The sequence below is a fragment of the Vicugna pacos genome, chromosome 11, assembly GCF_048564905.1.
Source record: "Vicugna pacos chromosome 11, VicPac4, whole genome shotgun sequence".
Taxonomy (NCBI): domain Eukaryota; kingdom Metazoa; phylum Chordata; class Mammalia; order Artiodactyla; family Camelidae; genus Vicugna; species Vicugna pacos.
In genome coordinates this window covers 40,480,371-40,494,530 of record NC_132997.1, presented here as the reverse complement: position 1 = coordinate 40,494,530, position 14,160 = coordinate 40,480,371, and the positions used below count along the sequence as shown (strand labels likewise).

Genomic DNA, 14,160 nt, shown 5'->3' with positions numbered 1-14,160 from the left:
GCGTCTAATTGTCTGGTGTGCAACCAAAGAGTTCACCTGAGCCTTTGGTCCACGGCAAAATGACTAAACCAGACCTAGACAAGAAATGCTTTCCCCTCTCCCTCTGCTTCCCCAGGGCAGCAAGTGTTGGTGCAACAGGTCACAGCCCTCCTTTCTGTTGGAGCAGAAGGAGCGCGGTACGGCTAAGCCAGAATGGAGAAAATGGATGGGAGACATGGCGCACGGCGGGGCAGGGCTGGTGTGTGTTTAGAGAAGGACGAAGCTCTTTGAGGAGGAGAGAGAACCCTTCCCCGGAGTGAGACCTTCCCAGGGTCTGATCCCACAAAGAACAGCAGAATCACCTTCCCCTCCTGCCCTGGATGGGGCTGAGCACACACTGCCGGGGCCACATGGGCACACTGTGCTGCCATCCACGTGGAGGGTGAGGTGGTAAGTACAGAGACACAGTGAGAGGCCCTCACTTCTTCTTCCAAATTCCAGAAAGGGAGGCAGAACAGGCTGGCAGCATCCAAAAACATAAATTCTTGCATCAAGCACCTTCTACCCCTGGCCCATGAGCCCTGCAGAAGCCTTTGGTCCACTCTTTTGGTCAACCCATCGCCACCTTAGAGAGACCCCAGGCCCTGCGATGGCTCCTTGGAATGGTTGTTCTGAGGGAAGTGGGAGTTACTCTGATTAAAATCCCAGTATCTTCTGTGTTTCTTTATCAACCAAGAACATATTTCTAGTGTTTGCCATCTGTTGGAGTATGTTTCCTTGACTCCCAACAAAATATTATAGATTGGATTAAATGCTCTGGAAATCACACATGTACCCAGACTACCCTAGAGATTCTAATAACCCCCCTCCCCAAAACATGTGCCCTCTGATAAGATGGTATCAAGATGTCCTGGGGAGGGACTGATACTCAGGTGGCAGATACAGCCCATCTCTGTCCTGCAGCCCTGATCTCCACTCCTTACCCGTGGCTAGGTAAAGAAGGTCTGACTAGTTTCAAACACTGAGTGGCAAGCATTTCCCACGCACAAACTCCTGAGCACTTGTCATCAACCCAGTTGGGACAAATTACCTTCTGTTATATGGCTCCCATCAAGGATCAAATGGAAGTGTCTTGGGCACCATATTCCTAATGGAGATGCAGTTCCATTGCCAACGGTCTCCCCAGTGTTTCACTGTTACCCCTAAACATCCAGGGAGAATGCCACCTCTCACAGCCAGTGCACAGCTCCACGTCCTCCTCCTGGCCCAAGGGGAGCTAACCCCAACTGCGCCACTGCCAAAGGAGTGGTGGAAGGACTGACCAGAAACACTCTGTATTTCTCATCTTGGAAGGAATCAAACAGGTGGGCAAGTGATGATTCTAACCTTTGGCCCCTCCCTGCTCCGCTGGCATTCCAGCAGTGTTGTGGTCAACCTAAGCCTCAGTGTTCGGAAGGTGAGTTCCTAATGGTTTCCATATGATTGACATCCTTCTGGGAAGAACTTCAAACGGGTTCAAAATGATAACTCCCTACAGGAAGGCTCCATCCCGAGTCCTGCCAGGTGAGCCCATCCCCCAGAAAACAGTCATCACCGAAGCCCAAGAGACAGGACTCTCCTTACTGCCTAAGCATGCAACTTTTAAATATAAGAGGCACCCAGTGAGCTAATATGCCTTGTCTGCTGACAACGACCATAATTGCCTGCTAATGTGCTTAGAGGCACTGCCCAGTTGACTGGTTTCAATTTCAGCAAATGACAGCATTCGAGTAATTAAACTTGGTGGGCAAGAGCGCTCAGCTGGAGCTGAGGCGCATCGCCGTCTGTGCCAGGCCAAGGGTATGGGTGACATTCCCTCCCAGAGGGAGCTTGGGAGGCGAGCACTGACCTGCAGCATCTGGAGGTAGCCTTCCTGGGGGTCGCAGAGCAGCGAGGAGATGCGGTGGTTGTTCCTCATGCACTTCTGGTTGTCCTTTGCAGATGGGAAGATCTGCCGGACCACAGTCATCCTGCCAAGGGCGCTGTGGACCAGATCCAGGATCTCTGGGTCACTGATTTCCTGGGAAGATAACCAAAAATGCTTACCATTGACTCATGAACTCATCATCTCTGCAGAAGGCCTAACAATAGTTGTCCAGGTCGACAGCCTACATAGCTGATGCGAAAGAGGTTATGAGTTTGGGCCCAAGGTAAATGCGTTCATTAGTTGCTTATTTACAAATAATACTTGCTTACCCTAAAATGCAAACAGGATTATTCAACATGATCCCTGAAGGACAGAAAAAGACATCTACAGCTAAACCACCAATGCACTGGCTTCCATGGAGTCAAGCTCTAAAGGAACCACTGCTGTCAAATGTCACGTAGGCATTAGTTGGAAGCCATGGCTAAATTTCCTGTTGGGAGCCATCTTCCTGATTCAGACAAGGAAATCTGGCCTTCTCCTACATAGCTGACCAAAATGCAATGGGTTTCCTCGAATTCTTTAATAACTAGATTTAAAAAGAAAAAAGATTCTCAAACAAATTTTTTAAATATATCCATTCATTCATCCACTCATTCATTCCACAAAATCTACCCAACAGCTCCTCTGTGGTTAGTTCTGTTTTGAGCACTGGGGATACAGCCACGAATGAGGCAGGCCTAATCCTATCCGGTGAAACTCAAGGTCATTGTAGGATGAAATAGGCTGAGTGACGTCATAGGGAAACCGAGGGGCAAAGGACACTTGTGCTTCCACGTGAGGCCGTTTGCTAAGCTCTATACACACATTATCTCATTAGGTACTCACAAAAACTCTGGGAATTCTGTGAGGTAGGTCTTATTATTATTCTATTTAAAATGAGCATTCTCACGCACAGAAATAGCAAAGGGAGCAGGCCACAGGGAGCTCCTTCCAGGATGAGGCTTCTGTGAGGAATTAGCACTGAAGCTAAATCTGAAGGATGAAGTTGGGTAAAGTACTTGCAGGGACTGGGTTGGGGGAGAGTGGGCAAGTGCAGAGCTGTGTTGTTGGTGGCACTGCTGGGGATACGGCCAGCAGGTGGCACCCTGTGCCACCCCCCCTTCCTGGTACAAGTAGCAGGGTACCCCTCCAACCAGGGGAGAAGCAGGGCCACTGGCATGAAGGAGGAAGGGTCAAAGGCAGAGTGGGATCTGTGTCCTGGGCCAGATGGGGGCGTGAGGTTCAGTAAACCCCGCGGAAACATCCACAGTAAGGATGATGAGAAGCCCTTGAAAGACTGTAGGCAAAATCAAGCTACAATCAGATTTACATTTTTAAAAAACCGCTGGCTGATGTTTGGAAAGAGGATTAAAGAGAAACAAAACAACAAAACAGCTCTGTGTATTCTAAGTGAAGTAAGCCAGAAAGACAAAGAAAAATACCATATGAGATAGCTCATAAGTGGAATCTAAAAAAAAAAAAAAAAAAAAGAACATAAATACAAAACAGAAACAGACTCATAGACATAGAATACAAACTTGTGATTGCCAGGGGGAAGAGGGGTGAGAAGGGACAGACTGGGAATCCAAACTGAAAAGGGTTAATAAAAAGGTCACAACCCACTAAAAAAAAAAACAAAACAAAAAACCAACACAGGACTACAAAAAATGGACACTCGACAAGAGCTTTAGCAGTGAGAGAGATTCAGGTTAAGAAATCTCTGGTTCACTGGCTCTAAGTGACTCAATTGATGTTGGTTGCCAGACAAGATTTTAACTGTGAATAACCATGTTTTAAAATTGGTCTTAAGTTCTTCTACCTTGCAGGTGACATAGCCTAGTTTTGAGACAATGAGATGGTATAAATGGAGCTAATGAGGTTGGAAATTAGTGATCAGGGGTTTCAAAATTACTTAAACAGGAACAGAACACACGTAAGGGTATCAGGGTAAACAGTATGTTTCAGGAACTGTCCCAGGTCCTTGATGTGCGTGTGTGCGCTGGTTGTAACCATCTGCTAGACCTGGGAGAAAGTAAGAAATGAAGACTTGCATCCTTTTAGAATGATCAGTTTTTCCCAAGTCCCAAGAACTGCAGTAATATGGAAAGAATTAGAGTGTTATTACATATCGACTCTGGGTTTAAACCGCTTAAACTTTGTATTTCAGAGAAAAGTCTGTTTAAGACATGATGATCTTGCTGGACTGGGACCAAATGACAAACAGTGATGAGGAAGTTGTAAATGTTCATATCTTAGGACCACCACAAGAGACAGGCCAGCACAGAGCAGGGGCTGGGAAACAGAGCAGGGGCTGCCGCTGGGCCTGGACCTCTGTGCTCCACCCTGCCCTGCTAACGGAAGTCCTGCCCCAGCCCGGGATAGCAGGATGAGAGAAGTCACATTCTCATCTAATGGTAAGTAGAACCGTAAGAAAGGGCAATGAGTAAAAGTAGTTCGTTTACTTGGAGAAGGAATATAGAGGACTTGGGGAGGGTTTTTTTTTTTAATCTAGAAAAACCATGAGGTCAAGAAGAACATAATTTGGATTATGCATAAGGGGTTCATCAGAGCCAGAACATCTTGGAGAGGAAATGGATATGTTACCCTTTGCTTTTCTCACTTACTTTTGATGGCAGAGGCCACCACAGAAGCTCTTTTATTAAATGTCTCCTGTGTCCTCAACTTCCCAGAGAGTCGGTGGCACTGAACCCATCCCACTGCACCCCAGGCAGAACCCTAGAAATTGTAGGGGGCCCGACTTACAGCACACACAGGACCTCTGTGGTAAATGTAACCCTCACCTGCTCCAGTCACATGCAGCAGCACCTGGCGTGAGTGGCTAAGGAGGCCAGGGCAGCCAAAACCTAAGCCAGGGGGCTGGGTCCCTGCCCCAGGTAGCCCTGATCTCCAGGCTGTTCCTCTTCCATTCTGTCTCCCCAGGACAGAGATGAGAATTTGGAAGAGCTGCAGTGAGGATCTCACACTAAGGGTCTGCTGGATTTCTGCAGACCTTCCATCTCCTATGGTCCAGTTCTCACTCACTCACTCTGGATCGAAGCACATACTCTTGTCTGCCAAAGCGCTCCTGCCCACCTCCCCACACTTCCGGGTCTATCCTTAGTGTCAAGTACAGAGACAGCGCCTAACAGATTCTAAGAATTCGCAGAAGCAACTCCTCTGGATCCCTTGGGGGCAATGCAGAGTTACCTCTTCTCCCAGACATGTTCCTTCCCTTAGGAGATTTCCAAGCCTGCCTTAGCAATCGGTTCCAGCAGCTCCATGCAAGGCCCTCTCTGGGTCCCCTCTGTCCCACTGGGATGCACACAGCCTGCTCACTGCTGTCAAACCCTGCCTTCAGGCTGCACATCAGGCCAGCCTCTGGACCACTGTGAAGCTCTGGGCCTTCCTAAGTGTGCAGAGGGCAATCCAAGCAGCCAATTTACACAACCCACTTGGAGAACGAACTTTCCCTTTGTCCCAGCTGAACATTCCCTGCAGACAGTGCTGATGATGAGCAGAAGCGAGACACTGTATATATACCATGTCACCTGCACTGACCTCATCACAGTCAGCAAGGCAGCAGTGAAACAGTAACACATCACACTCAGACGTCGCGGCAGTCCTGAAGTGCGCAGACTCAAGATAAATCCTGCTGATTTTATTATTTTTCAAGTTTGCATTGTGAAACGTATCTTAATGCACAAGCCTTACATAAAGTATGAGTAATAAAATGATTTCCGTGGACCTTCCATCAAGCTAAGGAATGAAATGTCACCTGCATCTTGGTTGGATGCCTCCTCCCCAAATGCTTACTGCTTCCTTCTCCCCAGGAGCTGCCTTTGTCCTGCTCTGACTTATGTATGTGACCTAAATAATCTATCTCTTAGTCTTGCATGTTTCGTTTAGCTTTGGGGAAGCCAAATAGTCTGCATGCCTCTTGCAACTGTGTTTTAACACAGTGGTTCTCAAACTTTGTTTTTGATCAGGCTCACCTGGGGAACTGACAATTATAGAGGTCCAGTCCTGGCCCTTTTCAACAAGAAGGCCTCTGTGTTCTCCATTAGCTCTCCAGATAATTCCAGTGCTCACCAATGTCTAAAACCCACTGGGTTTAATGCTGAGTTTTTGTGATCTATTCACGGTGATAGATGCAGCTCTAGTTTATCCATTTTCACCGCTGCACACGGCTGCATTGTGTGACGCTGCCAGAATGTATGCATCCTTTAGTGATGACAATTTGAGTGTATTTGCTTGCTTGCTATTAGGAACAGAGCTTCTATGTTCATATTTCTTGCCTGTTGCATCTTGGTACACTCCTTTAAGATATTTCTCTATTTAAGATTTTCTCCAGAATTAGAATTGCTCCAGAGGAGAAGAAGAGTATGTTCAAACTGACTAGGTAGCACCAAATTTCCAAAGTGATTAATACCAAAGTACTAATAATCATGTGTAGTAAAGAGAGTCCCCGTGGTTCTGCTGCCTTCCCTGCACCTGATATCATAGGGCTTCCTCATATTTGTCAGTCTGGTGAGTATGAATCGGTACTTCACTGGACTTTAATTTCCACTTTCCGAATTTTTAATAGAGTTAAATATCTTTCATATATTCATGAATCATCTGTGTTTCCTTTCTTGTGTTTGTGTTTTTGTCCAATTTCCATCAAGTTGGATCTCTTGCAGATTGATTCGTGGGGAATTTTTTTTTAAATTATGGGATTTAAGTCTTCGTCACATGCTGCAAATATTGTCTCTAGTTTCTAGAATGTTAGGTAGAACTAACCAATAAATTCATCTAAACTGGTGTTTCCTTTGTAGAAAGGTTTTTATTACTATTTAAATAGCCCTACTTTTACAGGAATTTTGCTTGTTTTGCCTTCTTTGTCTTAAGTTTTTTGTTTCTTTGTTCTAAAAATTCAGCCATGTTGTTCAAATTTTCCAATGGATTGGTGTAAGTTGCTCTCAGTGTCACTCTACCCCTGGTCCTCCCTTCAATGCATCTAATGTGATGTACTGCACTCATTTCTAACAATCTGTGTTTGTGCCTTCTCTCTTATTTTGATTCTAGAAATTTGTGCATTTTATACATTCTTAAAAAGGAAGTTTGGCTTAACTGATGCTCTTTTATGTGTTGGTTTTCTATTTCATTCTACTTTTATCTTTATTACTTTTATTTTCTATTTTCTTTGGATTTATTAAGTGGTTATTTTTCCAACTTTTTTCATATGAAGCTTAGCTAATAAATCTTACACCTTCTGTCTTTTCTCAAGAAGTATTTAAGGCTATAATCTACATCCAAACATTGCTTTGGTTGTGTCCCACAAGATATCACATATATTAATTGTATCATTAGTTCTAAAATTCCATTTTGATTTATTTTTGACCCACGAGTAATTTACTAGGAATTTTCTTCTAACTTTTCCAAACATGAGGGTATTATTTTTTAAATTATCTTCATATCAATTTCTAACTTAACTGCATTGTAACCTGAGAATGTGAACCACGTGATACAAATTCTTTAAAATTTATTGAGCCTCATTTTGTGACCTATCAGGTAGGTGGCCAGTCTGCATGAATGTTTCATGTGTTGTCACTGTCCAACTGTCGTTGATTTTACTGGTCTGTTTTTAGGTCAATTAGTTCAGGAATTTGTCTATTTCTCTTTGTATTCAGTCTACATTTTCAAAAACCATATTTTGAGTCTCTTATTAATTACACTTATAGTCTACTGTGCCTGATATTAATGTATCTACAGCAGTTTTATTTTGGTTAGTATCTGCCTGTTCTAACTTTTCCCATTTCTTTGCTGTCAGTCTTCCTCTGTCTCACATTTTAGTTGGACTCCTGTAAACAAAATATACTCAATATTTTTTATCCATCCTAGATGATCTAGTAGCAATCTTAACCCATTTACATTGGACTATGATTACATATATATATCTGGATTGATTTTGTCATATCATTTATATTACATATTTTACTGTTTCTTTTTCCTTCCTTCTTTTCAGCTTCCCCTTGGAATGATTTTTTCCTATTTTCATTTCTTATCCTCTTTTGGAAATTATATTATCTATTATTTCTTTTATTGGTTACCATAAATATTTTAATATGCATCCTTAAAGTGTGAAATTAATCAATGGTTTTTACTCTCTTGTTCAATCTTTTTATCTAATCATCATCATTTCAATTAACGATGTCTACTATTTTCATGGTATCTTTCTTAATGCCCTTCTATTACACATAATTTCCATTGTTTTATATAGTTAATATTTACATATTTAGCCAATATTTATCAATATATTTGTTAAACATTCTTCTCTGGACCTCAAACCTTACATCTGGGATGATTTTTCTCAACCTGAAGTACATAATTTAGAATTTCCTTTAATGTGGGTTTGTTGGTGGTAAACTTAGTTTTTGTTGATTGGAAAATGTCTTTATTTTGATCTCATTCTTGAAATAGAAAAGTCCATGTTGATTACTATTTCCTCTTAGCAGAGCGAAAACAATATTACGTTGTATTCTGACTTCCATCTTTGTCCACGGTAAGGCTGCAGTAACAAATTATCATAAACTTGGTGACTTGGAACACATAATTTTATTCTATCACAGTTCTGCAGGCCAGAAGTCCACAATCAGTCTCACTGGGCTGATACCAGCACGTCGGGAGGGATGAACTCCTTCCAGAGGCTCTAGGGGAAAATCTGTTCTTTGCCTCTTACAGCTTCTGGTGGCTGCCAGCATTTCTTGGCTTGTAGCCGCATCACTCCAGCCTCTTCCTCCATAGTCACATTGCCTTCTCTTCTTCTGCGTAGTTAAATCTCCCTTTGCCTTCCTCTTACAAGGACACCTAGCGTTGCATTTAGGGTCCATCTCAATAATTCAAGGTAATCTCCCCATTTCAAGATAGTTAACTTAATCATATTACAAAATGTCTTCTGCATATAAGGTGACACTCACAGTGTCCAGGGATTAGGTCCTGGATATCTTTGTGGGCCATTGCTCAGCCCACAGCATTCAGGTATTAGGAATCAGTTTAACTGCCACTCTTTTGAAGAACTGTGTTTTATTTATGGATGCCCTCCAGATTTTTCTTGGTCTCTGGTGTTCTGCAGTCACACTGTGAGTTGCCTAAGTGTGGATTTTTTGTTTTTATTCGGCTCTCAATCCTTGGGCTTCCTATACCTGGGGCTGAATTTCTTTCAATAATTCTAGGTAATTCTAAGCTATAATGTCCTTTAACATAATTTTCCCTGTTATCTCTTATTTCCTTCTAGAAATCCAGTCAACAGTATGCCAGATATTATTCTATTTTCACGTTTATTAACCTCCTTCTCATATTTTCCATCTCTTTGTTTCTCTGGGCTACATCCCAGATAATCTCTTCATATTTCCCAATTCACTAATTCTTTCTCTGTATGTGTCCACTTTGATGTTTATTTTTAGCTTCAATTATCAGGTTTTTAATTTCCTGAATCACTGTTTGCTTCTTTCTTAATTTCACTTCATTTTTTTTAAATGTCTTTTATTCCTCGCTCTTATTTCCCAGCATCTTTGGTTTTTAAACATATCTAAGCATGCTTATTTAATTTTCTATGTCAGTTAATTCTAATAGTTAAAGTTATCTCGAATGTGATTAACCCGTCCCTTTTTTTCGGGATTTCACTCATGATGGCTTGTTTTCTTTCCCTCTCTCCCTCCCTCCTTGCCTCCTTCCTTTCCCTTTTCCTTCCTTCCTTCCTTCCTTTCCTTCCTTCCTCTCTCTCTCTCCCTCCATCCCTCCCTCCTTTTCTTCCTTCCTTCCACACATGCAATCATATTCTCCTAAAACTTCCTTATGAAGTCTTGAAGTCTGCCTGGAATTGGCATGACTTCAGAGAATATTTACGCTTCCTTCTACCACCTACCTAGGATCACTCCCAATCTACAACCACATAATTCTGTATTGAACTTTGCTTTGCACTTCGTTAGGCACCAGAGGTGGTGTGACTCAGATCATAAGCTTGCATGAGTGTTACCACTTCTCAAGAAAATATCCCACCTCCATGCACCTCCAAAGTCAAGACAGGAAATTTTCCTTGCTCTTCCCTTCCACACGGTGGGCTCATTTCTCATCAGCCTTTACACTGAGGACTGAAGTGTCCAGCATTATGTAGAAATCTCTCATTAGGCCTCCAATGTGATTGGTTCTTTCACTGGATTGCACGTGTTCTGTGTCCCACACAGCCAGAAGAATGGAAGCTCAAGGTCTCCACAGTTTGACCAACAGATTTAAGGCAAAACCTAATCTGAAGCTCATCTGTTTCCCAGAGTTTCCATTTGCACTTTATGTTTGGCTCTTGTGGACATTACTCTTGACTATTCAGTGATCTATTTGAAAATACTTTAAAAATATATTACATCCAGCTTTGTTAGTTCTTTTCCTTTTGGGAGTGTCATTCAAGCTAATTATTCTTTTATAAATTCACAACACTAAACCTTGCATATTGAATTGTTATTCTTTAAGGCATGACCTTGCTTTTTTCCTGGCGTACATATCCATCTCCCAAATTCCTCTCCATATGCCTTGGCTGTGTGATTGACTAAAGCTCAATCCTTATGTTACAATTTACATTTGCTTCATCTGACTGCCTTTTCCTAAGTTCACTGTCATTAAAATTAGAAGGAGGGCTATTTCTGAGGGGCCCAAGAGAAGCTGTGCAACATTTTCCACTTAGTTAAATCTCAACTGTATCCTTGAATCGTCTCACTATTCTGGGTAGAAGAAGGCAAATATTCTACAGATGCTAACTTACTTTTTTCTGTTGCTCCAGAAATCCCCCCCCCCCCGAATTTCTCTGCTCCTGTCCTCTCCTGTAATCTAACAGGCTCCACTACAAATACTCTCTCATCAGTACTGCTCACTCACAAGATTATCTTTGTGAAAGACGGTAGGGACTTGGACTAGGGTGGTGGCAAATGGATCATCTTTAGAGATGTTAAAATGGAGAAAATGGAGCACATACTGATCGATGGAATTAGAACAGGGTGATAGTAAACCCCGGTTGGATCTAGCTCCTTTTCCAGTGGAAGAAGTAGATGCAGTTTGATAACAAAAACACTGTAACAACTAAAACAAGTGGAGAAGAAAACAGGCATGAAGTTCCCAGCAATATTACATCCTTTTTTTGCCAGTCATCGGGAGAAAAAAAAAGACTCTTGTGTCTTGTAGCACACCTAAGGCAAGATTTCTAGAAAAACAATAAAATGTGCCACTTGCTTCATGAACTGAGTCATAAAAATATTCACTGTCTTTAATTCTGTACTGAGAATTCATACTGAAGCTTAGACAATCTTTATTTGGGGTCAAATAAATTATTAGGAAACTTCTACAGATCTACAAAAAGTTAAGACTAAAAGAAAAGTAAGAAGAATTCTAAAGAAAAATTCAGTCCTCGCTTCCTCCCAGAAGGGCCAAACTTAATTCCCTGATCAAAAGCAAAACTGTCCTTCTTACAGAGCCCAGAAAGGAACAGAATGGGATGTGACTGCCTCCATTCAGAGGCACTGTGTGTCTTCAGTCAGGCTCTCTGCTGGCTTTGGGGGGTGCTCACCCTTCCCCCCAAATGTAAAATATACAAGTAATTGTGAAGTTTCCTGTGGAGAAAAGCCCACAGATTTCCAAAGAAGCCTTTGACTGCAATAACAGTGATGGGCAACTGTTATGGAAGCTAGTGATGGTTTCTAAAGCCCTCCTTGCTGCTAACCACGCGAAGAATAAAGATGATGATAATGACATTGACAGAATAACTCGGAGGTGCAGGAGTTTCAGGATCTGCCAGACATAGCTGTTTCTTCCTCACTACCATTCGGGCCTTTGATGTAAAAACAACAACAAAACTAGAATCAAAGACGCAATGGAATTTATATGGCGAGCTACTACGCAGCTCTCAAAATGACTGAGTAAATCTACAGCCTTACAGTATTACCTGTACAGAGGGAGGTAATAGAGTTAAGGAAAACAGAAAAAGAAAGGAAGACAATGAAGAGCAAGCTACCGACTGATGTATCCAACAGTAAAACTATACGTAGTAATATAATTAAAACCCAATTGTGAAGGACACACACCGACTTCAGCAGAGTGTTGCCACCGGGGAAACAGAAGGGGAAACAAACAAGTGTGCCACCTGCCTGACAGCCTCGCCCCTCTTGTTCTGGGCAGGAAGAGCCCTTGTGTGAACAGGTGCCCGTCCCTCCACCAGGGGATTCAAAGTGATGGGGGGTGACCCTGATGCCCTGAGTCAGGGGTACATCCTGCTTGGTCTGAGCCAAACTGGGTGGTCCTGCTACTTTAAGCGGTTGTAGAGGAGGGCACACGACTCCGTTTCTGATTGCTGAGAAGTGAGGGGGCTTCTCCTTGAGGGGCTCTGAGAAGGCTGGCTCAATCCTGAGACCAAGAAGAGACAGCACCTTTCTGCCCCTGGAAGTTTGAATCATGGGAGATTCCACATGAGGGCAGGTCCAGCACACTGAGGACAGCAGACCATCAGGGGTCCTGAGGACACTGTTCACCCTCGGAATCACCCTGCCCTGTAACCTCATGACCTATCTCTGAGGCTTCTGTAAGGTGAGATAAAAAGTCTTGGTCCACTGAAGGAAATTAGATTCAGATATTTCTCTAGTTTATAGTCAAAATCAATCTGACTGATACAGAATTTAATGGGATGGGTAAGTGGGTACAGGATAGACTTCCATTATATCTGAAATGGTCAGTTTCTTAAAAATTGAGATCTCAACTATGACAAAATTTGAACGGTGGACATGCAAGTGTCTGCTGTATCATGCTCTGTATCCTTTAAACTTCTTAGAAATATTTTATTTAAAACAGAGAGAGAATCACTAAGGATGTCTCTCTCCGAGTCAGAGTAGCAAAGAGGATAAATTTTTATAATGAGGAGAAATCTTGAAAATAGCAATTAAAATAAGGATCTCCTTTTTCTAAATATGCATTTTGGCAAACGAGATGCAAAACTCATCAGTTTTTGTCTGATCTTTAAGACTTCAGTAAAATTTCTGAATCTTCTGATATCAGGGGAGACTAGTATTAAATATTTATTCAGAGCTCTAAACTTATATAGGGCTGTGTGATCACATTATTAGTCATTTCCTTTTATTCTTTAGAAAGACCTCAATCTATCACACATCTGTGTGATACCAGCATTATTTCATCTCCAGTAAAATAATAAAGTTTATTTTCCTCCTAAAAAAAGATGGTGCCAGTAATTTAAAGTTGATGATCGTAGAGAAACTTCACCGATAAGGCTGGTTTGAGAGAAGCTGAGAAAATAGAAGGAGGATTCAATAAAGTTGTGATGAAAGAATTATTCCCACTGAAGTCAACAGGCTTTTCAGAAATGCCTGCTGTGTTCAGGTCCCTGTGGAGCGCTTAAGGCAAGGGAAGCTAAGGCTCCAAGAAGACAAAGACGTCCTGGTAAGGAAGACAGGGTGGGAGGAAGCTGCCAAAGCTTGTGCTGGGTCCATGTCCAGGACAGATGGTGGTGAAAGGAGGGTACCTTCTGAGAGGTTGTTATGACTAGAGACATACCTTGTCTCATTAGTGGACCCCTAAAATCTCACAGGGTATGCATGAGTCTTCCTACTTTACCTAGGATAGAGAAAATTGCCATCGAGGGGCCCCTTGCTCCCCAAAGTGTGACCCATAGGCATCAGCATCACTGAGAGCTCGTTAGAAATGCAGAGGTTCAGGCCCCATCCAGACCTATCTAACCAGAATCTGCATTTTGACACCATCCCCAGGTGGTTCATAGGCATGTGATGTTTGAGAGACACTGATCCAAAACATTATACAGTGAAGTGAAGAGACTGTAGGATTTGGAATTGGGTGGGTTTGGGTTCCATTCCTGGCTTCTCCTCTTCCTGCATTTGTAACTTGGACATGGCACTTAATTTCTTTGAATGTCATCTATAAATGGCGTAACAGTACTTCCCAGGGTTCTTGACTTAATTCACTGACTTGAATTCAGTGGGATCCAACATGTCTAGCACCAAGCTTTGTAGCAAGTGCTTTATTCTTTATTCTTCTGACTCTGAAAACTGAAGCTCTTCCTATGACCTTGAAATGCCAGCAGAAGACCTGCCTCAGCCCGGCCTCCAGGCAAGCCAGAGCAATCCTGTTCCTGCCCTTCCTGTCACCCCTTTGCTCCTGCAGCCTCTTCCACACCCCACGGGAGCCCATAGCTA

At 42.6% G+C, this 14,160-nt stretch overlaps 1 protein-coding gene across 2 annotated transcripts in view; it reads right to left on the bottom strand.

Annotated features, from left to right (window-relative positions):
* The window catches only part of GRID1 (glutamate ionotropic receptor delta type subunit 1), a 624,094-nt gene that overhangs the window by 205,517 nt on the left and 404,417 nt on the right, over nt 1-14,160 (bottom strand). For both annotated transcript variants that reach the window (XM_031682334.2, XM_072972326.1), the window contains exon 6: nt 1,868-2,038. In XM_031682334.2, the coding sequence (XP_031538194.2) occupies nt 1,868-2,038 (171 nt within the window). The remainder of the gene's footprint in view (nt 1-1,867; nt 2,039-14,160) is intronic.